Source organism: Leptodactylus fuscus, chromosome 2 (assembly GCF_031893055.1).
Source record: "Leptodactylus fuscus isolate aLepFus1 chromosome 2, aLepFus1.hap2, whole genome shotgun sequence".
In the NCBI taxonomy this organism is placed as follows: Eukaryota; Metazoa; Chordata; class Amphibia; order Anura; family Leptodactylidae; genus Leptodactylus; species Leptodactylus fuscus.
The window spans coordinates 273592968-273620803 of NC_134266.1; the positions used below are offsets into that span (position 1 = coordinate 273592968).

General features: G+C 44.6%; 1 protein-coding gene across 1 annotated transcript; it reads left to right on the forward strand.

Moving 5' to 3' along the window:
- The first annotated feature begins 587 nt into the window (after positions 1–587).
- On the forward strand, positions 588–27678 carry RELT (RELT TNF receptor). The gene is made up of 11 exons (XM_075266293.1): positions 588–686; positions 10485–10560; positions 16788–16898; positions 17056–17234; positions 17316–17395; positions 17898–18149; positions 19101–19175; positions 19336–19417; positions 20730–20963; positions 22179–22359; positions 24255–27678. Exons 2-11 carry the CDS (start codon positions 10519–10521, stop codon positions 24264–24266), a joined length of 1248 nt encoding a protein of 415 aa, XP_075122394.1. The 5' UTR covers positions 588–686; positions 10485–10518; the 3' UTR covers positions 24267–27678.
- Positions 27679–27836: the final 158 nt, after the last annotated feature.

Here is a 27836-nt window from a genome sequence, read left to right on the forward strand (position 1 = left end):
TACGCCAAAGATGGAGGCGGCACTGGAGAGTTCTCTCACAGCATTGGAGACACCCCCAGTGCTGCGAGAGAACTCATTTGCATACCGGCAAAAAACGGGATTTTAACCGAACATCAGCGCGGAGAAGACATCTAAAGGTAGGAGGAGAATAGGCTTTCTTAAGGCTATTCCTATGTGTGATCTACAAAAAATGTGATTTTAATGATAGGATCCCTTTAATGCCCTGAGGGGTAGCCTGCAGCTCTGGGGTAAGTGGGTATTTCTAATACTGGTCTCCTGACATGAGGATGAGGAATATCCCCTCAGACCCCCCGGGCTGTATCCTCTGCACCTCCTATGTGATTGGCCTGATACTACCCAAAAGAAATGAGGGGTGAGCCTAGAGACTCATCCATGCCCGGGACTCCCGCCGCCCGCACCCTGCCACTGAGCATCCACAGACACCGCAGAGTGTAATTCCGTCCGCCGCCTCTAGGTGTAGTCGGAGAGCGCTGTTACTGGCAAGGGGCGTGGCCTGACGTCACGGTGAGTTCGGGCTGATAAGCGGCGGAGCGCTCTGAGCCTCGTGCATTGTGCCGGTAGTCTATACCGGGGCTGTATACCGGGCGGGCGGCCGGCCGCTACAGATCTAGGCTGTCGCCGAGGACTCCATCACACCGGCTTTCATTCATTGCCCGGAGTTTAGGGTGAGTTTGGGTTGGAAGTTGTGCTGGGTATAATGATGGGGGTACACAAAAGTGGAGGAGGGGGCGCAGGTGGTCCCTGGCGATCCTCAAGACAGCTGGACCGGGGACTTTGCAATTCTGATCTTTTGATAAAAGTTGGAGATGACTGGAGGGAGTGATGGTCTGCAGCAGAGTGAGGGGTCACAGGAGAGACTCAGGGGGTGATAGTCTGTAGGGTGGGGGGCTGAGGGGTAATGGCCTGCAGGGTGAGGAGCAGTAAGGGGAGACTCAGAGGGTGATGGTGAGGGGTAGACCTGACTAGTGAGACCCCCCTCTTGTCCTCTACCTGGTAGTGATGCTCTGCAGACTACTCAGTACAGACGGATATCATTTAGGGGAGGTTTGCTGACTAATGCTCTGCAGAGATGGGGGAGAAGGTGTAGAGTCTGATGGAGGATGACCTGCAGACCCAGATGCTAACTCACTGTGTGATAGTCTGCAGAGGAGGCTACTAAGGGGGTGATTAGTGAGTGGTCTGCAGGGCCCCGGGCTGGGGGAGTTGTGCTCTGCAGGACTGTGTGCTGCTAGGTTAGGATGCCCTGTCTGACATTGGAGCACTGCAGCACTTGTTCTATCTGTGATCTTTGCCCAGTTTTGTGTCCCCTTCTTCATGTCTGTAAGTGATGTCCTATATATGGTGCGCTGCACATACGTGTCCTGTGATCCAGTACATGTGGACCTGGTGCAGGTTATCTGGATATGACAGTCACTTCCTTTGTTACATTGTATCACCCGGGGTCTGTCCCATCCAGGTATCTAATATATACGTCTGCAAAAGCATTGCAATCTCCACTATGGGGCCCACAAAAGTTTCCTTCTCCTTAGTCCTGCCCCCTGCTGGTCTGACAGAGGCAGGTTAGGCCACCCCATAGATGAGCTGCTCTTCCCTCTGTAACCTGAGATATTGCAAATTCCTCTAAAACTAGAGATTGTCACATGGCTCCGGGGTGCGTGTGTTGGGATTGTAGTCACAGACCCTGCCTGGATTTCCTTAGTGCGCCGGCCTCTTATTGTTCAACTTGTGTAAAACTTTTTTTTTTTTTTAAATTGCTTGTAGAATATGCGGATGTTTTTTTAAAAAATAATGTATATATTCCTCCATTGTTACTGTTTTGTTGTATACAAAGGCTTAGTTAAGGTTCACATCTCTTGTATGGGTTTCCGTGTTTGGAGACCCCTTAAACGGAAATCTAATCCGCATGAAAAAGAGGTGACGCGGGGTTCAGACCAGCGTTTGATTTCCATTTTCAGGTTTCCGTCTGCAGAAGACGGAAACGTGTCTGGCCGTGAGCGCTGGTGAGCGTTTTATGCTTTCTGCGCCAAAACCGTGTGTTTTTTTTTTTTTTTTTTTTTTAACTGGACACAAAGTTCTGCATGTCCAACTCTGTCCGGTTGAAAAAAAAAAAAAAAAAAAACGGTTTCGCCGCAGAGCGCATAACGCTCACGGCCGGGCACTTTTCAAACCCATTCATTTGGTTTCCGTCTCCTGTCCAGTTTTGGGCAGGAAATGGAAACCTGCCTAATGGAGACCCCGGGCGCAGATGTGAACGAGCCTTTACCTTAGGAAACCGGTGGACCCTGTAGACTATAATTTACGTACGAAAAATGCAGAGAGGAAAGCCCTGCTTGTGGAGATGGGACCGGAATGGCCTGGACGCAGATGTGAACTGGGCTTAAATTGCATAGCTGACCTTCCCCAGGACAGAGGGAATCCCCTGGTACTCCAGGCCCCTGTGCTCCGGCCGGTTTCCCCCGCGGACAGATGCTCTGTGGTTAGTGACCGGCCGGGTCCATTGACCATTAATAATGTTATTAGCATAACTAATGTCCTGGCTCAGGATTGGCCTTGCAGATTAAGATTTACATTCTGTATTTTGTTCTCTTCAGGATGCAGAGTTTTTTTTGTTTGTTTTTTTTGTAAATTTGAGATTACAAAGAATTTTAAAATGTGAAACTATAAACCAAACGTCATATCTGATGTATTAGATGCCAGTATTTGGGCGCACATTCTAATCCTGTTCTCATGAACCTGTTCTATCAGCGTCTTTGGAGTTGTGATGTATTGCTCAGCCCTAATGTATACATAGCGGTGGCGTGTCCTCGGAGCATGGTAATGAAGTTCTATAACATTACACGATGGGGGGTGTAGTCCTGAGCTGCAGTTTCCAGTCTCTTATGTCAGCTGCTCTTCTCAGTGCAGAGACTCTCTGGTTTCCGTTTTCTGCTTCTTCTTCTTCCTTTGCAGTAAAAATAACACGAGATACCGGTATTGACCTCGCTGTAATATCCGAAAGCTGCACTTAGGAGATGAGAGAAGTTAGCAGGTCAGCCGTGTCTTCCTCCTGATCAGATGAGATTGGTATCAGTGTTCACCTTGTGTCTGTACACACAATAGACAGCGCTCGCTCGTATTACATGCTGTTGACTCTGTGTCTACTCCTAAATCTGTTGATGCGCTACAACATAGATCCATACAGAGATCTCTTCTTGATCCCCTTCCATGTAGGTTGTGACATTAGGCCCAGAGTTTAATTTGGTTTGTATTGCAGAGTAGTTTGGTAAGGTTTCTGGTACAGCAAGCTGCCTCCCAGCTGGAGACCAATCCCAGGCTCTACAACATCTCACCTCATAGGTCCTTACAGAAAAATATTCTTGATTCCCCCCCCCCCCCCCCCCCCCCTCCATGTAGGCTGAGACATTAGGCCTAGTGTTTCATTTGGCTTGGTTTGTATTGCGGAGTAGTTTGGTAAGGTTTCTAATAAAGCAAGCTGCCTCCCAGCCAGGCTCTACAACATCTCACATCATGGGTCCATACAGAGATCTCTTCTTGATCCCCCTCCATGTAAGCTGAGACTTTAGGCCTAGAGTTTAATTTGGCTTGGTTTGTATTGCAGAGTAGTTTGGTAAGGTTTCTAATACAGCAAGCTTCCTCCCAGCCGGAGACCAGTCACTGAGGGGCAAAATAAATATGATCCAATTTTTGTATATCGGCACGATTATGATTCTAGCTTGGGTTTGTTAGATTTTTCTTTCTAGATGGCAGCACTTTGCAATAAAAAAGTGCCAGTTTTCCGACTTGGATGGGATGGTGAATTCCCCCAGTGAATTTTCAATGAGGAGCAGGACATAAGCCACCTTCAACAACATCTTTTTTTTTTTTTTTTTTGTAGTGGTAAACAACGGGACCCCTTTACAACCCGTGCTCTTCTCCAGCATCTGCACCCCCATAGATCTTAGCCCGTTTGCAAGTCCTTCCAAAGACAGCCTGGCCATGTTTCCTTCAATCTGTATGGATATTGAAGACCTCTGAAACACTTATGGTTGCCCTCAGATTTGCCACCATATTCCTCCACCTAATGGCAGGTTCTTAATGAGTGGATGTTTTTGATCTTTGGGTCCAGGCGGGGGTCCTGCAGATCCTCGCTTTGTCCTCTCCTATTGTGCTGGTAATAAAGTAGAAGCTCCAGTTCTCAGTATTGTGACTGCACATATTCAGCCCGTGAGTGGCTATGGAGGAGGGGCAGCGACGACTTGACGATTACAATGGATGACCAAGGTGTCTCCTCTCCCAGGGATGTGAATCATATCAGTCACCCCCCAATCTGGGAGTTCGTTAACCCTTACTGACCACACTTAAGCTCAAATTTATAAAATATCTTGATAACTTATTAAAATGGGCAAAAAAAAAAAAATCGGGGGGGGGGGGGGGACCTGAGCTGTAATCTTTCAGTCCATATCTTGCTGTACACCCCAGACAAGCTCACACGCGTCATACATTCACAGGTTGCACATCTGTGAGAAATAGATAACATGGAGCCGTGTTTGCCCAGAGATTTGTGCTAGAATGCACCAGGATATACATGAAGTATCTGTACGACTACTGTCCAACACGGAAATCCTAAGACCTTTTCTTTTGTAATCTCCTTGTCACGGTGGTGACTGTTCACATTATAGGTGAGATTTTCATGACTGGAACGAAAATAACAGGTTTGAGCAACCTGTGTTTTTCCACCTGTTAAACTGCAGGTACCAACATGGTCAGGCACAACGTGGGGAATGTTCTTCCTTATGAAGTAATGTTGGGTAACTCTGGTTTACCAGAATATAAAAGTCATGTAAACTTATGACATGTTACCCCTTTTGTTGTGAGGGGAGCTGTAATGGTGCCCGTATTAGTTGTCTTTAGAAATTGCTACATTTGTGATACTTGATGATGCAAATAAATCTGTAAATACAAGTCCTTGAGTCGCTTGTCAACTTCATTAACTTAATGTTGGGTGTCAAACAAAACTGCCATTACAGAACTTCCTGAGGATGTCCCGCAGCTTTCCCAAATGCTTGAATGCCAAATATCTCTAGTTATGTATCGTGAGATCATTGGGGGCTTATCTGAGTTCTGTCATCCCGGACGAGCCCCCAACGTGGAGTGTGGAACCAGTTCAAGACCTTCTGGCTCACAGCTAAGCCCCCCATTACTTATTCTCCACTTTGGAAATGAAAATCTCCACCAGGTAAATGAGAATAAGATAGCTGGGCGTTCATGCAGGATCCCTTCAGCTCTATTTCAGGAGGCCGTGCAGAGAACATAACTTTTGTATTCTCACTTTGTCAAACCAGTATCTGGATAAGCTGTCCAACAGTCTTGGGCTGCATCCGCACACCATGTGCAAGTAGCCGGGCCATGATTTAATGGCACATGGATGACATGGGGGCCCATTTACTGCTCTGAGCCCAGGCCATAAAACTGACAGGACTAGGTCCTGTCCTGCATTTTGCTCCATACATGGGCCTGTGATAATACACGGTTGTTTGTATGGTGCCATAAAATTAATGAGTCCGTGTACTAGCCAGAGGGCCATGGGCTAGCATACATGGCCATTTCAAAGATTGTCACAGTTATATGGGATCTGAAACCTCTCCAGAACCTGACAAGCCCCCAACAATCTTGCGCTGGGTTCACACCTGTATTCAGGGCTTTGTTCGGGGAGTCAACTTGGGGACCCCAAATGGAAACCTAATCCAGTTATCGTCAGAAACCCGCGGACCCATAGACAATGGGGTCTGGCTGGTTTCCGCCTGAAAAGGGTGGAAAAATACAAAGAGATAAGCGATGCTTGCAGGACCCTTCTCTCTGCATTTTTAAAGCGGAATGAGGAACAGAATTCCCGAGCGGAGACAGTGCAGGTGTGACCCGAGCCTTATTCCCACACTTGGCCGTCTTCTAGTGCCAATATGACCTCTATTAAGAGGGCATTCACACGGAAGAAGTTGGCGCTGATTCTGGCATGATAACTCGTGGCAGAATCAGCGCTGAAAAAAGTCTCCCATTGATTTCAATGGGTTCCATTTTCCGCGCGGATCCCATTAAAATCAATGGGAGGCTTTTGTCAGCACTGTTTCTGCCGCGAGTTATTGTGCCAGAATCAGCGCCAACTTTCTCCGTGTCAATGCCCCATTGCAAAGGCTATCACCCAACTTTTCTAAGTATCGTCAACTGTTGAATAGCTTGAGATGGGAGTGGGGAACTCCATACTATTTAAAGAAAGCTGGTCAGTGCCTGGAATGTCAAGGGTCCTAAATATACAGAAATCTAACATTGTTATCAGTATGAACAAGGCATTGTAAACCTCAGAGACTGCTTTCATCCTATGCTGCAGAATATCAGGATACAGATTGTTCGGGATTAGCTTTATCTTGCTTTTAGCAGCAAAACTTTCAAAGCTTTAATGTTGAAGTTTCTTAGAAGTTTCTGAATGTCTTTACCCTTTAATGGTTTTTCTGTGTAGGGGCCTGTGAAGGTCACCCCGCAGATTATTTTTGGACTGGGGGGGTGGTCACCTGATCTGTGTCCGTCCAGTCTGAGAGCTCTCAGCGCTCTGTATTATTCATTCACTTCATTGTCTGTGCTGACAATAGCCCATGTTATACCATCAGCTGCTGCCTCCTACATAATGCAGAGCCTGGGATTGTGTGTCCTCCATTGCAGGCCACGACCACAAAGGGGCCCTGTCTGAAACGCTCTATAGCTCTGTCATAGTGAGCTCACTGAGGCATGATGTACCTCGGGTCTCATGGAGGTCATCTATATCATTTTTTTTATTTAATTTTTTTTCAATTTAATATTAAAATAAGAATAAGACACAAGTGGTGTCAGGTGACGTGTGTGTCACCCAAGGTGACGGATATTCTGGTTTGCCTGGCGCTGGTATTAGGCAGAGGTGTCACTGAGGCATTGGCTCCACCCGTGTGACACCTGTAATTACAGGAATGTTTATTTTGTGACATGGCTTTATCGTGTTCTGTGCTTGTTCCTTACCCATCTCAGCTATCCATTGTGCTGCATGCCATCTGAATTCTAAAATGTGTATTATCCAGCGTTTCCTATGTACTGAATGGCATATCTGCTGCAGTATAAGTGCAAGTCACACATAGCAACATGTGCTATACGATTTTCAGTTCAGAAGCCTAGGAAAGCTGTGTCACCGCCCCTGTGATGAGATTAATGGCAGCAGAACTGTACACCTATTGGTCGTGTTAACGATCTATAGAAGTAGCTATAAAATGTCTACGTAAAAAGCTTCAGTAGGAAGACAAAAGATGTAATTGTTACTCCGCCATCTTATCTGTTTCTGGAAAAGCTGAGTAATGACAACCATGTGTCAGTTTTTACTGTACTTCTCACATTCTATTCATGCCTTATGCAGATCATCAGTAATGATGTTACAGCTGTAATCATTGGGGGGGGGGGGATGATGATGATGAAGGGCGTCTCTTAATGGCCCCTCGGTATGACCTCTTCTTCCTAGAAGGATCCCATCCTCTTCCTCCTTGCACATCCTTAGTCAACAGGAACCCTGGAACTGTTTTGCATTTTTATGGGAATCTCCCACATCCCGGGTGACGTCACCGGGAGCAGGACTGAGCCAGGATTTCCGAAACTGCTGAGCCAAAAACCTTTCAGGGATGTTGTAGAGGTTTTTATTACCGGATCTATTATTGTGACAACATGGTGAACGTCGTGTCTGGTGGCGCTTCCCTGTTATCTGCTCAACTTTCTCCTTGGTCTTCATCCTTGGCTTCTACAATAATTATGTATTACCAATTCTGTTGAGCGCCCACCCATCTTTTCCAAAAACATGATATTGAAGTTCACGTTGAGATTTCCACCCAGCTTTCCTAGCCACCTGCCCACCCTTAGGTTGTCGTGCATCTATCCCAACATGACATTAGAGGGTGTCTCAAGGTCTCTTCCCGTTCGGCAGTCACATCCTGTATGTGATTTGGTTAATGGCTGTTTTTGTGTGCCTGACAAGTTTGTACAATACCCAGTGTTTTTGTCCTTGGGACTGTTCCTTCCTGTTTTGCCGCTGCGTTGGTGCAGAGTCAGCGGGGCGCTGCAGGTGCTCAGGTGATGTCCGCTGCCCGGACTCGCTCTCCTCCAGGTGATGAGGCAGCAGAGCGGCGCAGGCTCTATAAATAGCTTTCTGCTGCTTATTATAGGAATGTGGATATGGGAATAGATCCAGAGGATGACATCTATAGGCGAACAGAAAGGATGACGTACACGCCGCCCCCTCCTAGCGGATGGAATAATGCATCGCCCCTAATGGAGGGTTGTTCTGCAGATTTAGCATCAATCGCTGGCCTCTCGTGTACAGAATATCTACACATTCCAGTCACATTAATGTCACCACCTGTCAAAACCCAGAATAACCCCCTTTGGCAGAGCGGACCGCTGCAAGACGTGCAGGAAGAGATGGGATGTTGTGGTGATGATACTGGGATGTTGAGCCATGCCGACTCCAGTGCCTTGGCCAGCTGCGCTAGGTTACGCGGTTGAGCATCCATGGCGTGAAAAACCCGATCGAGGTGGTCCCACAGATTCTCAATTGGGTTCAAGTCCGGGGAATTTGCTGGCCAGGGAGTACAGTAAACTCATCCTGGTGCTCCTCCAACCACGCACGTACACTGCGAGCTTTATGACACGTCACATTGTCCTGCTGGTAGATGCCATCATCCTGAGGATAAACAATTCGCATGTAGGGGTGAACATGGTCCGCAAGGATAGATGCATACTTGTGCTGATCCATCGTGCCTTCCACAATGATGAGTGCACCCAGATGGCTGATGACACACGCCTTCTGCGATTGGTTATTTAACGTTGACATCAAAAGTAGGCCGTGGTCACATTAATATGACTGGACTGTGTAGTTGCTCTCTGTTATCAGTCATTATAGGCTGAGCTTAGTGATCGCAGTACGGAAGTATCTGAGCCCCTCACTGTGACCTCTCCAGAGACCTAAGATTTAACATCACACAGCCGGAATTCTGCCGCCTCATTCGTTTCTGTGGTAGACTGCTACAAAATCTGCCAGGTGACCTCAAGGGGTATTCTGTTGGTGGCAAGTTACCCCAATCCTCTGGACAGTGCATAACTTTGCGGAATAGTAGTGATTGGACAACAGTGACCTTTACCAATCATGAGAACTAGGGTTCTTGGAATGGAATGGCAGGGCAGGGCTCCATTCATTTCAACGGGGAAAAAAACCAAATGGCCAAAACGCAACTGCCCCAGGTTCTCGATTATGAAATTATATTGTTTTCTTTCCATAGCTGTGCCCGGAATACCCCTTTAGCTTCTGGCTGAGGCTGTACTATTCTTATCCCTGGGATGTAGCGTTTCAGGTCTGGGAGTATTGCTGGGCGTGAGGTTGTAATAGCTGCTGTTTATGTAGTGTTGTTGTCTCAGTATTTTAATGACCTGCCAGTAGGTGATAAACCTGACGACTCTAAAAATAGGAGGCCGAGTGTCAGAGCGGTGACGTAAACCATTCCTCAAGGTGGTGAGTGCGGAGAATGGGACATCACACTCAGGACTGCCGAACATGAAAGTCCTGGGGTCTCGTGTTATACTGGGTAAGGTACAGGAACAGGATTGTTAGATCTCTCTGGTTGCATCACTTGGGGGGTGACTTGGACAAATATACTTGCCAAAAATCCAATGCTAATAATTGGCGGTTGACCTGGTGTTTTTTGAAACATTAAAGCCAAAGGAGGCTAGTGGGAAAACTGTACTAATGAGTGGTGGCTCTAGGACACTGTTGGCGCCTCTAGCCTGGATATAGGATGATATGGAGATACACATGTTTATCGACAGATGTTATAGCTGGGCCTGTAGAGTCAGAGGTTGGTAATGGACATGATAAAGGGCAGAGAAGGTCAGGAGTTTAATGAAGAGGTGCCCCCCATGTGTCTGGATGGGGGACAAGAAAATTGTGATCCACCGACAAACCTAAGCAGCTCCCAAACAATCCTCACTACTCGTGGCCTGTCTGTGCCATCCACATCCTGTACACGGTGCGTGAACCAATGGTGTAGAGGGCGGGCTTTGTCAAAACAACAATCCCGCTTCTCTGTCCAAAGATGACTGTCAACTGGGCAGAATGTCAAGCGTTTTGTAGAGGCATGTCTAATAGTCAGTTGCCATGAGGTGCACTACCCAAAAGTAGCCACCGAGGGCCTTTTCATATGGCGATGGGGAAAGCCAGTTTAATCCCTCGTGTGTCTAATCCTACCACACCAGTAATCACTTGCGTATCTACTTGAGACATACCTGAGTTTTGCAGCAATCTGACTCTTCTATTGAGGTGCATTATAGTGTGTGTGTGTGTGGGGGGGGGGTTGTCACTGAAATTTAATACAAATATATATAATTTTATTTTTAATGCCCCATATTCTAATGTTCTGTTCTTCTTGCAGGTTCTTTCCGTGAAGTCACCACCTTACAGCAAAAATGAAGAGTCTCCATAGCCTTCTAGTGTCCTGCTTCTTCATGGTAAGTTTTATTGCAGTAGCCATCTCGTGTATACAAATATAAGGTCAAGGGCGGCTGAAGGTCTCCGGGGTTCTTACGCTCTATTCCTTTCTGTTTAGTAAATAGAAGGCTCTGTCCTTAGTACGTGCACTGGCTTTTCTGGTGTATTGCAGAATTACTTCCATCCTGTTAGTGTATAATATCAACATCATAAAAACAGGGCTGGCCGAGCAAAACTCCTTCAGGAAAGTGTCTTCATCTCTGGTATCGGGTACATCTCCTTAAGATTCTTCTGAAATCTCATGGCCTGTAGGTTGTAGGTGAAGGGACCTAGTTTATGCCTAAACCCTGACCTCTGTGAGGGAGTACAGCTGATGCCTGGAGAAGTGTCACGTCTTAGAAAGTTTTGCATTACTTTGTGGTAAGTAGAGGGTTACCAGGCCCAGTGCAAACCCATCCGACGTCCTCCTTGAGATCCTCAGCAGCATCTCTGTACTGTAAATAAATGGAAACCAAGGTGGTCTGGAATTCTTGTTCGAAAGCGCAAGTTCCAGGAAAGGAAATGTGTGAAAACAGGGAGAAGAACAGCCAAACTATGACTATGCTGAGGACTGTAGAAACCATCTGTAAACCTAATAAACTCATGGCGCCCGTGGAAATGCAAGACCTTCTGTCTCCTTAATGAATTACTGTTAAAACGTATATGCAAATCAGTCCTGCCATGCACCCTGGGCATTCCGTGCACCATCATCCCTTGTTCACACCGTCCTCTTTTGCTTCTTCTTTGTAAGAGCTCCTCCTCCTTGCGATTCACTGCCTCCGAGTGTCTTTTATACCCTACGGTTTCGATCCAAATCTTGCACATGCGCAGTAGCACTCTCTCCGGAATGCTACTGAGCACACTCCTGTGCCATTTTTGGGTAGAGAATGGCATGCTCAGTTCCCCTGAGAACTATGGGAGCGTGTTGCACAGTACGGTCACGCAGTTCTCTACACAAAAATGGCGAGGGAGTGCTACTGTGCATGCGCAAGACTTCGATCCAAACCGCCGGGAATAAAGACACTTGGAAGCAGTGAATCGCAAGGAGGAGGAGGTCTTACAGAGAAGTAAGAGAGGAGGGTGTGAACAAGGTATGATGTGGGGGGTGCACGGAACGCCCAGGGTGCACGGTAGGACTGATTTGCATATATGTTTTAACGGTAATTCATTAAAACGGGTCTAAACTCGCCAGCTCAGGGAAAAATTAAGGAATGCCATTTAGTGCCACTCTTCATGTACACCATATGGCAGTATGTCCTGAAAAGTTACCAGGTACACTGTAAATTCCCAGACCAGGAACTTTGATTGTTTGGCCTCCATTGCTGTGAGGGAAGGTTTCGGTAACACAATGACGACCTGTCCTTGTAGCTTCATCTACAGGAACGGTAAACTAAACTGATGCACAAATGGACTCTGCAGCCTGGGTATAACGTCCACTCCCCTATAGACACCATCTTGCTGCAGGACAATCTTATATTAATCACATTAGAGGACTTTGCAGGGCTGCAGAGCTATAAGAACGTTACTCTGTGACTGATGAGGAAAATCAATGGTCCGTGCTGAATGTGCTGCATTGTCATCACGATGACGCTGCTCCTGGACAATGCGCTGGGATAGGCTGCGATCACTGCTGCCGGCGTGAGGGATTCACTTGTGCCCTTGAGAATGCGGCGCTGCACACTTATAGGGACCTTAGATTGTCCTCTTGTGATTGGAAATCCAAAAGTGCTGACGCTGCAGATTTTACCCAAAACAAGTGGCATCACTGCAGCGAGGTCACACCATCTATTGTGCCGACACAATGTCCTATACATGGCTTTCAATGAGAGTTGACTAATCCATACTGTATATCCTTAGTTGTGAGTTATACTAGTCCATATTGTTCTACTTACAATGTATCACCGGACCTATTAACCCTTAATGTTTTGTGCATGTTAAAGAATACTGTATTGTGCAGCTTTCACTCTGACCACTAAGCCCAATAGACTGACCTTCACCAATTCTGTAAGATTTTCTCTGCCGCAGCCTCCTTATTTACATCACAGAATGGATTACAAAATAAGGTAACTCCAATGGCCGGTCATTACATCCGCCCTACTGACGATGGATACCACAAAGTCTAGAAAACCGTCCCATAGATCTCTCCATATGTGGATGAGCAGAATCCTGCTAAGGATGCCTTGTGGTTCTTAAAGGGACTTTCTGTAAATATCTCCTGCAATTGGAGAAATTGAGAATTCAAGTATGGCCACAACTTAGAGCAGCAGGTCAGATTCCAATATGTCTGCACCTTTTTGTGGTTTTCTTGTGACTGTGGAAATTGATAGATGAGTGGAGCGGAACGAAATGTGATTGTAATTGTTACGTCTATGAAAGGCTAGACAGTCATGTGGTATGGAGGGGGGAGGGTCACTCTGGTGTGAAGCAGATGGTGTCTGTTTATGTTGCTATGATACAACAGATGGAGCGGCACCCCTTGCCCTTCTGAATTTTTAACGTCTCCTTATGTCATTCACAAAACTGTAAAAGAAATGGGAAACTGTCAGGTACTGCCTAAATATGCTGAAAGGGATCACAGGAGGCCCTTAGGGGAAGATATTGGGGCAGTATTATAGTAGTTATATTCTTGTACATAGGAGGTAGTATTATAGTAGTTATATTCTTGTACATAGGAGTAGTATTATAGTAGTTATATTCTTGTACATAGGAGCAGTATTATAGTAGTTATATTCTTGTACATAGGAGGTAGTATTATAGTAGTTATATTCTTGTACATAGGAGGTAGTATTATAGTAGTTATATTCTTGTACATAGGAGTAGTATTATAGTAGTTATATTCTTGTACATAGGAGCAGTATTATAGTAGTTATATTCTTGTACATAGGAGGTAGTATTATAGTAGTTATATTCTTGTACATAGGAGGTAGTATTATAGTAGTTATATTCTTGTACATAGGAGGTAGTATTATAGTAGTTATATTCTTGTACATAGGAGTAGTATTATAGTAGTTATATTCTTGTACATATGAGGTAGTATTATAGGAGTTATATTCTTGTACATAGGAGGTAGTATTATAGGAGTTATATTCTTGTACATAGGAGTAGTATAATAGGAGTTATATTCTTGTACATAGGAGCAGTATTATAGTAGTTATATTCTTGTACATAGGAGCAGTATTGTAGTTATATTCTTGTACATAGGAGGTAGTATTATAGTAGTTATATTCTTGTACATAGGAGTATTATTATAGTAGTTATATTCTTGTACATAGGAGTAGTATTATAGTAGTTATATTCTTGTACATAGGAGTAGTATTATAGTAGTTATATTCTTGTACATAGGAGCAGTATTATAGTAGTTATATTCTTGTACATGGGAGCAGTATTATAGTAGTTATATACTTAGGAGGTAGTATTATAGTAGTTATATTCTTGTACATAGGAGCAGTATTGTAGTTATATTCTTGTACATAGGAGGTAGTATTATAGTAGTTATATTCTTGTACATAGGAGGTAGTATTATAGTAGTTATATTCTTGTACATAGGAGTATTATAGTAGTTATATTCTTGTACATAGGAGCAGTATTATAGGAGTTATATTCTTGTACATAGTGGCAGTATTATATTAGTTATATTCTTGTACATAGGAGCAGTATTTTAGTAGTTATATTCTTGTACATAGGAGTAGTATTATAGTAGTTATATTCTTGTACATAGGAGCAGTATTATAGGAGTTATATTCTTGTACATAGGAGGTAGTATTATAGTAGTTATATTCTTGTACATAGGAGTATTATTATAGTAGTTATATTCTTGTACATAGTAGTATTATAGTAGTTATATTCTTGCACATAGGAGCAGTATTATAGTAATTACAATCTTGTGCGGGGAGAGGAGTGTAGTATTGTGGTTATATTCTCATGCATGGAAGGGACAGTTTTCAATATTGCTAGCTATATTTGGCTCCTTCAGCTGTCATCCTGGCAAACTAAGCCATTTCTAGGAGGCCTAGATGTTGACTTGTCACTTCCCTTCCCCCTCCCGCACCTACATTACTCAACACAATTCAGGTGTATTTAAAAAAAAAAAATAAAGACTCCTGAAGGAAGCACATAACTTTTCATCTTGGCTGACACTACAATATCGCAGCAGGAATGTATTTTCTAGCTCATTGTCTCTGCAGCTCTTCTGGTCTCCTATGGGTTTTTTTTTCGTTCTCTTCATCCTGCCCGGGATGTGACTGTTTCTATATCTGTCCTGTAATGTAGCACATGTCTGGCTCATAGTCCATCTCCATTTATACAGTATATCACCACATCCTCTGCTCTGGAGGTTACTCTGTAGCCACAGTCGGCTGTGTGATGTAGAAATAAAACATTTGGATATTGGATTTCATGCCCATTTAGCACCACTAATGTCCTGTGTTTCTGATGTCTGCAGAGTAACCTACCCTGCAGCGATAAACATGGCTGCTGAGAACACAAGAAGTTCGGAGTTGCCAGAAGCTAATATGGCATACGTAGGGCACAAACATAATGTAAACCGAGCCTGATATACTGCTTACTGGATGGAAACATCACTTGGATCAGTTACATGTGTGGAGGAAAAACGTGTACGGATATCAATGTCCATAGGAATAAATGTCAGCTGTATATATATACTGTGACCTGTTCTTGCTACTCTTGCCTAAGGGGCTTAACAGTTGGGTGTAACTGGTTGCTCCATGTGTGGCCCTATTGGAATGTGAACCCCTTCCTGGCCTTTGGGCTGAGCGTCAGAGTGAAGACTGTATGTGGCCGACCCTGTGTTTATGTTCCGTTTGTTTTTGTAACTTTGTAATTTCACAATCTTTTAGAAGTCGCTTTTCCTGTTTTGACCTGTTTTTTTCACTTGGTATTGACGATTGATCAGCAAAAGTATCGAGACCTATACACATTACACCTACAGGAGGACGAATGTTTTTCTGATCTCCCATTCTAATTCCATAGACCAGAATACAGATTTCCTCTGTGACGACTTTGTACAAGATTTTGCAGTGTTTGCGGGCATTTTCGGCTATTCGGCCACAAGAGCATTCTTTATTTCCTATCAGTATGTCTTTGTAGAATGGGAGGAAATTCACACAAACACAGGGAGAACATACAAACTCTTTGCAGATGTTCCTGGCGAGATTCGAACCCAGGACTCCAGCGCTGCAGTGCTAACCACTGAGCCACCGTGTTGCCCCAAGAGCATTTGTGAGGTCAGACACTGTTGGACATTGAGATAGCCCGACTCACCGTCTTAACTCTAGTTCATTTCTTGGGTTTTTGTTGAGGTCAGGACTTTGTGCAGCCAGTCAGGTTTTTCTACAATTATACCATGTTGTGAAGGATCTTGCTTTGTGCAATGGGACGGTCACGCTGGAACAGACAAGAAGCCTTCCCTAAACTTGGAAGTGACAATTGTTCAAAAAGTCTCTGTTGAACCCTTGAGATTTTCCTTCACTAGAACCAAGGAGCCTTGTCTGATCCTCGAATAACTCCACAACATGACTCCGTCTCCACCAAAATTAACAGTGGTCATATTGTAGTCAGGCAGGTAATGTTCTACTGGCATTCACCAAATCCAGACTGGCTAATCCTACGGCCAGAGTGGTCACATCTTCACGGGCCACGTTTTCCCTGTTCCAGAGTCCAGTTGTAGCATTGTGCTTTATACCACTTGAGCTGATGCTTGGCATTGGTCCTTGGTGATGTAAGACTCTCATGCAGCTGCTTAGCCATGGAAACCCATATCTAGAAGCTCCTGGTGGGCGCAGTTTTCATGCCAATGCTGGAGGAGTTTTGGACTAGGTAAATTTCATGCACCGGACCATGACTGGTTCTCCAGTAGTCATCCTTCTATTGGGGCTTCCTTGCACAACCCAGAAGGCTTGACAAGAAGCCAAATCTCGATGGCTGTGTGAAGCTTATCTTTGCTGGACACTTCTTTGCATATCCTCGGGCTTTTGGTGCAGGACTGAAAAGTTATCGAATATTCTGGGGACTTCAGTGGCTTATCTGTTGCATGTAAACCTTCTGACTTTTCAGAACCACACGGCCCTCCATTCCTCATGAAACTTATTGATCTGCTTTACGGCCCTGTACAATAAATGTGCTTTGTTGTAGACATCGAGGTCTTGAATGAAAGAATTAATGAGTGTATCTTTTATTTTTCTTTATGTAGATCCAAATCTGGGAAGGAATCTGCCAGGAGTGTGAGATGGCTGAATATCTCGATGACTATGGGAATTGTGCACCTTGCAGAAAATGCCCACCGGGACAGGAACCAGATGGGGTAAGACCATTCTGTACCATCCTGTTATATACTGAGATACATTGTCACTCACTTAACAATGGGTGCATGATGCATGTTAGGATATCAATCGGAACTTTACACAAAAAAAAAACTCCATGAGCAACCACCAGCTAAGTTGACATCTTTTCTCTGCCAGGTGTGTGGCTTTGGAACGGGTGGTGGGGTCGGCTGCCGTGTATGTGCCCCTGGGACGTTCTCAAATCGGCACGATATGTCGCCCTGCTCTATGCACACACAGTGCGAGAAGAAGAAAAGAATCCAGCTGAATGCAGGGACTGCCAGTAAGGACACGGAGTGCGGAGACTGCCTTAAGGGGTATGTACTTGTTTGTATGTTCTATTATATAGCAAAGTGGCATGGTAGCAGAGCCTAAGTGTCGTGTATATCTTATGTTAGGTATTTTCCTCTGGTGCCTAGAAGTGAGAGCATGTGTGTCGTGTGCTGGCTGGCACCCCAAGACACTGTAGGATGTGAAGGTGGGTTACCTTGTTTTGTGGTGAAGGGCGCTATATTGTACAAATGCTAATGTGATACTGGCACGGCTGTAATTTGGTCTGTGCTGGGTTATTCCAATCTTGCAAAAGAGTATGAGTAGGAGATTATATTGGTTATCTGTAGGATTAAATAAGGTAAGTAAAACTTGTAATGGACCCCTGTATAAAAATGGGAAAAAAAATTGCACCAAGATGAGTAGTGTGCAGTAATGTAACCAATAGTCCTGTGATCACAGCAGCCTCTGCACAACTCCAAAATGTAATCTCTGCCTGGAAGAGGAGGATAGTGTATGGTAGGAAAGATCACGAAATCCTTTGTGTCACAGTAACCAGAGGATTTAGCTGGAATTTAATTCCCAGTCTATTAACACCAGCTCATTTGGGTCCTCAAATCTCTTCCAGAGGATGTAACTCTAGCATTGCTTCCATAAACTGTCTTTTATTTTAAAGATTATTTATAGATTACCTTTTACTTTTTCTGCAGGTCAAAGGACACTAAGAAACCGTGCTCCAAGAACATTAGAGGCTCCCAGTAAGCCCGAGCACAAGGCCTCCCAAAACAGTACACACAAAGGGGGCAAGGAGGATTCGGGGACACAGTATGCGGTATTGGCTATAGTACCAGTCTTCTGCATGATGGGTCTGTCTGGTATATTACTATGCAACATTCTGAAAAAGAAGGGCTATCGCTGCACCTCTCAGAAGGTGGATGAAGAGGCCACTCCAGAGAAGGATGGTAAGTATCAGACTACCTATAAGATCTTATGGCGAGATGAACCGTATGAAGGTGGCAATGGTTGCTTGATTTCCGTGTCTTGCTTGGGTACACGTATGACGTCAAGGCGGGAATAACAGCATGTAGCAAACCACAGATGTGCATTCCCTCGGGGGGGGCTATGGATCTCTGAGGAGCTGAGAACAATCTAGGCCTATTCTAATTATCCTCAGTACTGAGCCGCATGTATAAGATTCAGTCTCCAAGTTCATTGTTTCTAACTTGTGTTGTAAAGTCTTCTGGATTCAATTGGACCTTGCATGGACAGTAGATATACCAAATTGGGTTAATCTGTCGATGCCAGATTAAGGGAATTTGTTTAGGTTGTCGGCAGCGCGAGCATATTCCTATAGTCAGTGAGGTCCATGAGTCACGAGATGGGTCTGGTATTTTGGTTTTATTTTATACCATAAGTGAACAGACTCCCCTAGTAGAAGGGATTCGACCGCTAAGTATGCCCCATACATGGATTACATGGGATTATTAGTGTAACTCCACGATTAACTTGAATTATTTATTGTATAGGATTTCTTTCTGTTCTTATATTCTTTAATTTGCTTTCCTCTATGGAGCAGACTGCAGGTTTTCTGTCCCTTCTTCAGGCCCTTGTCCCCATTGATATTACTCCAGAAAATCTAAATGACCGTAGTAACGATTTCATCCAATTAGTCCTTGCTCCGTCTACATTAATGACGTTCGCCCGACCTTCAGGGTCTCTGGTTAGCTGTTGCTATTGAGACGAAATGGGTTTTGTCTTCTAGTCATCACTCACTACAATTAAGAAGTCCCCATGGAGTGTCCTGTCGCAGTGAAACCATTTCTGGTGTGAGCGCAGGATCTGCACACATGCCGTATGTAGACAGGATAGTCTGGTATGAACTTGTAGTGAATTGACCCTTTCTTTGTCCTTAGCTAACATCTTGTTGGAAGAGAATGGGAATGAAGATACCATCGGGGTCCTTGTGCGTCTTATCACGGAGAAAAAAGGTTAGTAAAAACTAATGGGAACTCTAGAGCTGCGGTGATTTTGTTCTTGGAACCACTGGGCCCATCAGGAATCCCTTGCATCCATTTTGGTGACTTTTTAACCCAGTCTTAAGGAGGAATGACGATAATGAGGCAATGTATTCTAAATTTTTCCCTTTAGAAAATGCTGTTGCTTTGGAAGAACTACTGAAGGAATATCAGAACAAACAGACGTCCACAATGGGAAACAAGTCCCCTCAGAAGTGAGTGTTTTGGGGTTCTATATCTATCTCATGGAAGATCCAAAGTGTACCCAAGTGTTTTAAAGCTTAGATTAGAAAAATCGGTTTATCCTGGACAACCCCTTCAAAGGGATCCTCTCATTAAAAGTAGTGTTTTTTTTTTTTGTTTTTTTGTTTTTTGTCCCTAACATGTCGGAATAGCCTATTCCGAATAGGCTATTCTTCTTCTACCTTTAGATGTCTTCTCCACGCTGCCCTTCGGTATATAATCCAATTTTTGTCGGTATGCAAATGAGTTCTCTCGCAGCACTGGGGGCGTCCCCAATGCTGCGAGAGAATTCTCCAGCGCCGTCTCCATCTTCAGGAATGGCTTCTTCCGGCGGTGGTTTCAAACTTCTAGGCCTAGGGCAAAGCCAACTGCGCATGCCTGCCGACCACAAAAAATGGCCGCTTACAATACTGTGCAAGCGGCCATTTTCTTGTGGTCAGTGGGCATACGCAGTCGGCTTTGCCCTAGGCCTAGAAGTTTGAAGCCACCGCCGGAAGAAGACACAAGTAGAGGCCGTTCATGAAGAAGTTTGAGCGCTAGGGATTGCCCCCAGTGCTGCGAGAGAACTCATTTGCATACCAACGAAAACTGGATTATATACCGAAGGGCGGCGCAGAGAAGACCTCTAACGGTAGAAGAATAGACTTTCTTAAGGCTATTCCTACGTGTTGGGGACAAAAAAAATGACTTACTGATCGGATCCCTTTAAATGTGTAATCCAGGATTGTAAGATTGTACGTTATATAGTAGCTGTATGTGTTACTGCAGCTCAGACCCACTCAAATAGCACTGAGCAGCACACCTGCCACATGACAAATGAATGTGATGTCACTAGCCTTTGGCACAGGCCCAGCGCACTCCCGCTTCGAGCAGCTGGTCTGTGGTCTATCTGACCCCTACAGAGATGAACTGATTATTTCCGGATCTGTCATTGCCCGGTGGTTTCTTCTGTCCCATTAGTCTGAGGTCACTCTTTCTACGCCCCCCCCCCCTTCCCCCTGGGAGCAGCTTTACTAAAAAATGAGACCTTATTAAAGGGCCGCCACCCATCCCATGTCATTGATCCTCTGCAATTTCACACACGCCCTCAGAAGACTAAAAACCGTACACGCAGTAGAGATGTCTACGCCTGAATGACACATTCCACACCCCATGCAGCATATCTGTAATGGCAGCCATGTTTGTCACGCAGCTTTCCACCAACAAAATTTTAACAGAACATGGCTGAACAGAAAACGTCTCTTAAAATCCATGACTGTATCTTTCCTCTCCTTCCTTTTCCAGCAAGCTTCACCTCCTGCCCCAGATGCCGAACCTTTGCAAACACCAGCACCATCTGCACACGATCCAGGGCCCAGTGTCCCGCTCCAGCACCTGTTGCACTCGCTGTAGCCAAAAGAAGTGGCCTGAGGTCATATCTCCTCCACAGTCCGTGGTGGGGCCCAACAACAATGGCAAAAACAGCCGCACCTCCGCAAAGGCGGCCTTAGGAGAGATCACCATCCTCTCAGTGGGCAGGTAAAGGACTCCTTACTGTATACTGTACATGATTGTGTATATTTTTGTTTCCAGGAAACTTTATTTTAAATTAGTTTTTATGTTAAATATTGCGATGTGTTATGTCCTGCAATTTTCACTTTAGCCACTAAGCCTAACCACTAGACTGACTCTTGCCTATTCTCTAGAGGTTTTCTTTGCAGCAGCCTCCCCTTAATTTACATCAGACATTACAATAGCAGATAACGCCTCCTATAGATGACTCCAGAGCCCCATCATTACACCACTACTGACTTCAGATGATATCACAGCTTAGCTCCTCCCCCTTCCTGTACGGAACATGTCCAGAATACTCTCCCATAGACCTCAATGTGTCGGCTCCAGAGACGGCTGTAAAGCATATCCCTAAATGCTGTGAATGGAGTAGAGGAGAATTTCGGGCAAGATGGCCACCTCCATAATCATGTATAGAAATAAAATCTACAATTACGAAGTAACAGATGAGTCATTTCAATAAACAGGAAAAAAAAAAAAAACTTTGGCTCTATTCCTTTTAAAAGTTCCTTTAAGGCATGAGACACCGATTTTATAATTAGTCTGTTTTTATACTTGCCAAACACTTTGATTTACTTATAGTAAAATTTGACGTCTTGTACATCATGTCCTTAATATATAAACGGACAAATGCTCCAGTCCCTCCCAGAGCTGCATTCCGAATTCTGATGGACCGCAAATTCAAGTACTTTACGCTACGCAACTTGTAATGTCACCTCATAACTTTGGTTTTTAACTGCGTAGTTGTCCTTTTAGTGTTCACTTTTAAAGGAAATCCGTGCACAGCTTTGGATGTGACTAGAGTATGTCATACAAGCAAAATGTTAACCCTTTAAATCCTCACGTGGTTGTAAGGCCTAATGAGGTCAATGGCTCCTGTTTCTTAAAGGGCTTGTGCAGTACTCTAAGTCGTGGCTGTTTTATGCTCGTGTCCGCTGGTCACAAGGCAGTGCCGCAGTTCAGTCCTATTAAATGAATGTTGGCCACATGGCCATGCTGTATTTCCGTCCCAGAAGAAGGCAGCCATGTATTTGAGTCCTGAATAACCCCTTTAACTCTCAGTATTACAGCTGGGTGTCACTTATCATATGTCACGATCTATGACGTGGTCAAGGCCATGCCCAGCTTATCCGATATGGAATGCTATAGCGTTAATCCCTTCTCGACCATTTTACCACTCAGGTTCCGTGTTGCCCGTATACCAGAACAGAAGCCCAATCCGTCAGAAATGAAATCTGTATCTGACCCTAACATCAAGGACGCCCCAAGCCTTCCTCAAAACGATGTCCCTGAACAGAGGGTGCTGCTGTCCAACACCGTGCGGGCCAAGAATCAGAGTCTAGAAGACACCAGCAAGTTGGAGGTAATAACATCATATCTAAAACGAATTCTCAGATCACACAGGGACTTGTAGTGCCTACAAATTGTTTGCATACACCCCCATGTCGCTTTGGTCCTGGATGGGCTCAGACTGTGGTGTAGCTGTCTCAATCTTTCCCTTTAAGAAGGCTTTACTTGGTCTTGATTTGTAGCGCCATCTCTTTCCTGTGTGCGGCTCGTCGTATCCCGGTCGTTCTTCGTCCCTCATTAGTCGCGGCCCCCATGGGGATCTGATGCTTTTCTTTCCCAGATGCATTTTGCCAATTAAAATCTTCATCCTCCTGTACTCGGCGTTCAGGATTAAATTAACACTTTGGTGTACGCAGAGCAATTTCGGAAGAGGTGACCGCTAGGCGGTCACGTGTGGGCTGAAGGAGCGGTCTCCTCTGTGTGGTGCAAGCTGGGGATGCGGTCGCCTCTTCCACCACTGATGGATCTTCTTTGAGGCTTTTTTTTGGCTTGGTGTAGATCCATTCTCAATCAGGGTTTTTCTGTAGGTTCAGTTGTGGGAATTGAATCTACAATATTTCAGTTCTGATAAATCTTGGTATGACCCGGTGGCGGATTTGGAGTATGTTTAGGATGAGGATGAACCCTGTAACCTGAATGAGTAACATTACTGATGCAGGGTGAATCAGATCATGACGCTGTATCGTCAGCAGATCGAAAAATGCTCCAGGCAAATGAAAATGGCTGAGGTGTCAAACTGGTTTCTTCACAGTATTTAGGCTTAGCACACCTCTCATACATGCACATACTGTGTGTGTATATAATTATAATTTTATTGTGTGTGTGTGTGTATATGAAACTGTAGTAATAGTGTTACTATGCTTTGTTATGCAGTTATATGCTCCCCTCTGGAGCGCAGACCTCTCTAATCCTGGCTCCCTGTTCATACAGGAAAGCAAGAAGCTCAGTGCAGGTCTATGGAAGTCAGTGATACTCTTACATTGATACTCCCCTACTGTTGGGGCTTCATTAAAACTGGCGATTCGCCGATAGGTGCTAGATGCGCCAGATTTACAAAGACTTCAGTCTCTTAAGGGCTCGTTCACTCGGGCACAGATGGGGCGGATTATGGCGTGTAATCCACGTCATAATCCGTCCCCTCACAATGGTGGTCTATGGAGACCGCCAGGCAACATGCCGCTCACAGAAAAAAGAAGCAGGCTGCCCCTTCAGGCAGATTTTGCGGCTCGTTGAACCGTGGCGTCCGCCTGGCGGCTGCATCCTCCGGAGTCGGCCCATTCATTTGAGCCTACTCCGGAGGGGGAAGCAGTGACTTTGGTTTTGGACCAAGAGTGACACGGCTCCCTGCGTGACTCTCGGTGCCAAAATCTGCCATTAAACTTAACCTAATTCTTGTCCTTGTTGGGAGGTCGTGGGCTGGTGTAGATTCCTGGTGTTACTCACATGAGTTATAGTAAATCTGAAGACCTGGGACATCCCGGCCTATATTCCATACACTCCCACTAGCTTAAAGTAGCAAGCGGCATGCAGGGGATGAGATCCATCACGTGGGTCACTTTCTTGGGGGCAACACAATTGGTGTCCATCTGGGCCACTGCTTGCATCATAGTAAAGGTCAGTGCTCCAGTGGGGAGCATATAACTGCATAATAGAGCTTTCTATAGGTTACTCTACAACTCTCCATTGCTTGAAATTTACATGGCGACACAAGCAGCTTCAACAATCCCTCTTTAAAAATATATCCTTATGTGTCTACCCACTTTTTTTTGGTAATGCCCACTTGCCATCTCCAACATTTTGTGGCAATCACAATAGTTGATTAAAACTTCTAGACCAGTTTTGTTTTAATTGCATCCAATCTAAGTTTCAAGTGTAATTTAACCCAATTTTTTTCCCCGTTCTTTTCAGGATGTTATCTGACTCCGCCTTCCCGCCACCCAGCCATTCACCTGCAACTATCCAAGCTGTGGTGGGAGGGTCCTCCTGCTGGTCCCACGAGGGCCGACGAGGCAGCAAAGTGTGGAATGTGGCAGAGACCCGTCTCTACAGCGCTTCCATTGCAACACATATTACGCCTTATTGTTTTACCAAGGACAATACCATAAAACATCTTGTAATAGGAGACGCATATCAGGGATTTCTGCAAGGCTAAATGCGGTGGAAGGTGTTCTAAGGTTGCGCTACCAGTTTCTCATGGTCCATTTAGTAATATAGATTATTTTTTTAATATGAGACTTGTTGCTGACCTGTTATCAAGGACTTTTTAGATTCAGGGAATACAGAAGTGATCCGAAGAGGATGCGGCCCCCCCCCGCTGGTGTCCTTCCTCCATCTTTAAAACGCTACAAACTAGTGTTGCTGCTACTTTTTTCCCTATTTTTAACTTAAATTCTTATTTTTTAATGCTAATCTAGAGGAAACAAGGTCTGCGCAATAACTGCAGTCACCAGGAGGGGTAACGATCACTGGAGAGAATGTATTAAATTCTGCAAATCTGTTTACACTAAAGGGTAGGAATTGGGTAGGGTGCAATATGCTGCAGTGTTAACCCACCAGCTATGGAGGAGAGTGTGTGACCCTACAGACCGGTCTGCAGAAGACTATTGGGCTTGTAGGCCGCATAGAAGATACACTATAAGAGATTAAGATCATGGCAGACCGTTCTGGGAATTTGCAGTGTTACTTTAAGTTGGCACATCGGACCAGTATTTGGTATTCACTTTATTTTTTAATAACTAGAATTTAGTAACTTTTTTTTTGAGCAACCTTCTGTGTCTTTATGTAATATCTGGAGATCTCTGGTGCTTTGAAACCTGCTTAAAATGATTTTTGTTTTGTTTACCACCAAGACCTTTTAGGTCTAAAATTGAGGATTTCATAACTTGTTCACGTGGATTCATTTGGGAGGTAGATTCTGCCGCCCATTGTCTTCATGCAAAGACAAGACCAGGCTTCAGCTTTTTGCCACAGGGCCGGTTTTTCAGCATGAATTTAGGCAGGCCGCCTTAAATTCCTCCATGTGAACTTGCTGTGGTCTCTATGGCCATGACTAGGTGGTGAATGGAGTGAGCTCCCCCTAGTGGTGACTTCAGCCAGAGAGATTTTATATCTCTTCTCTTTACATTCAGAGAATAGTCTAGGAAATGTATCTGTCAGCCACAAAAGTTGTAGCTTCATAAAGGGTACCTGGCATTGCCTTAACAGTAGACTGTCCTTCCGCTTACAGATTATTACTGTTATACTAGAGACTACTACGGTGAGGTCATGCTTTGTTTGACCTACAAAGCAGATGTAATGTGAATGCCACGTTGGCACCCTGATCATGTATCCGAGCCCACTGACACCTCCTGGCTTCTGTAAACCGTGATCTGTATCGTGGGTTAATCCCTTGCCTTGGCTGACCTCCTTGTCTTAGTCTGTGTGAACTGTGAGCGATTAAGGCTGCTGGGACACAATGTCTTGTATGGAGGGTACAAAATAGGCCTGGACAAGGGTGCGAAATACCCCATCCATTATCAAGTGCTTACGATTGAAAGATGGCCGTTGTCCTGACCTTTCTCCTACGTTCCTGGAATATACTGGGCCTTTCAAGTTAGTTCCTACTGTGCTATAGTCTTATTCAGACCCTGCAGAGTAGATGGCCAATGGGGGGGGGACTACTTGTTGATATCACGACTGACCCCCAATACAGTGTTTCAGACCATGGATAAGATGACTGACCTCGTCTCCTTGTACAAGAAGCCTCCGATTGTAATTGATATTTGGTCCCTTGTTCAGGGCCGGCTCAGTTTTGCACATCAGTTCTAGGAGACCAGGCTCAAGTCTCTACCAGTTTTTACCTCCGTGTGCGTGTTACATCCACGTGTAGAAATTGGAGCAGACTAATGTCCAAATATGCTGTAAGATTTTTATTTTTTTTGTCTGAATTTTAATTGGCAGCAAAATCTGTGTCTGACTTGCACATGTGAAAATTAGATTGTATTGGTTTATGTGCTGCCTGACTGCACGATGAGGTTCTCCATGTTGTGGCCTGACCCGTCACTGTTATGTTGGTACCAGGGAGAGGGTTTATTTCCTTTCCATTCTAGACCAATGTTGCAAACGCTTTATGGTTAGATCTACAATCCCTCTTATGTTTCTATTCATTGGACATTTAGTTTTGCAATGTCTGCTCTCTTGGCTCCTGGATAAACTACTTGACTCTTCCCCAGTGACTAAGGCAGATGATACGATGTAGAAGATAAACTACGAAGCCTGCAGGGTGATAACCTGATCTGCCATTCCCTATACTGGGCACAAGAGTGAATCACTGCGCCACGTAGAGCCAGGCTGACATCTTAGGGACATATTTATAGCCTCTTACCAGGCCTATGATGAGTTGTTACTAACCCAAAACTGGAGCGGTCACTTATTATCTGTCTATTTTACTGCATAATGTGATGGATACTGATGTAAACTTGAAGTTATTCCTGTCTCTTCAAAGATTGGCAGGGATAAGAATAGCTGGCCACCACCCTGACCAACAGGCCTGGAAACAATCTGTATGCTATTTCTGTAACCCAGAGATGTGTGGGGCTATGGTAACATTACATCTAGATGGGATACACTGTTTCCATCACTCCCACTCTCCTCTATGGGGGGGAGGGGGTAACCAGTTTGGGATTACGCAAGTCCCAATATGGTGGTTGAGGGCGCTAAATCCTAAACAAATGCCATTATATATACTATTAACTTACATAAAGTTGTCTTTCTAAATACATTACTTATCCTGTATTATCCACAGCTGCATTTACCATAATGCAGACCTCAGAGCTGAAATCTCACTTCAGAGTATTCCAGCAGCCTTTCACTCCATTGAACGATTTGTTTACAACGTTATGTAGTTGATTCTGTATACAAAATGGTGCTCATGGGTGGACATGGCATTGTCAGCAGCCAGTTTGTGAGCCGAACCCTCGTCCTAGACCTAAAATAGTAATAATTTTAGTTGTCCCATGTTTGCATTCTCCATCTGTGCGCCCCACAGTGACTTCTATTAGAATCTACAATATCAGGCCAACATCACTACACAAGCCCATGTTAGTCTGTATATTGTCTTGTTACAAGGGTACGTCTGTGGGTAGGTTTTTATTTCTTTACTATGCTCCATCTCCAGAACATTTAGACCACTTTTAACTTTTTTTTTTACGTTATTTATATCTTGGTTCTAGTACTGTACGGCTCCATGTTCGCATTCTGGAATTTTTTTCCACTTCTATAACTAAACTCCTGGCTAAGGGTTTTTAATGTAAATGGAAGAAATTTCAGCATTGTTCACATGTACCTTTATGTAACTGACCATTATGTTTGAACCATTTTTTTAAATAAAGTTTAATTTAAACTGAGATGCTGTTTGTTCTGTTTCATGTCTTCAGACTCTGGGCACCCCCTACCAAATTTTTACCAAAAGAACGTCAATGCATGAGGTCTTCACCAGGCATGTCAATGACT

Coding starts and splice junctions, on each gene's coding strand:
- RELT (XM_075266293.1), top strand. CDS start 10,519: ATGAAGAGTCTCCATAGCCTTCTAGTGTCCTGCTTCTTCATG. Junction 17,396..17,897: donor AGACACTGTAGGATGTGAAG/GTGGGTTACCTT, acceptor CTTTTTCTGCAG/GTCAAAGGACACTAAGAAAC. Junction 20,964..22,178: donor ACCATCCTCTCAGTGGGCAG/GTAAAGGACTCC, acceptor TTTACCACTCAG/GTTCCGTGTTGCCCGTATAC.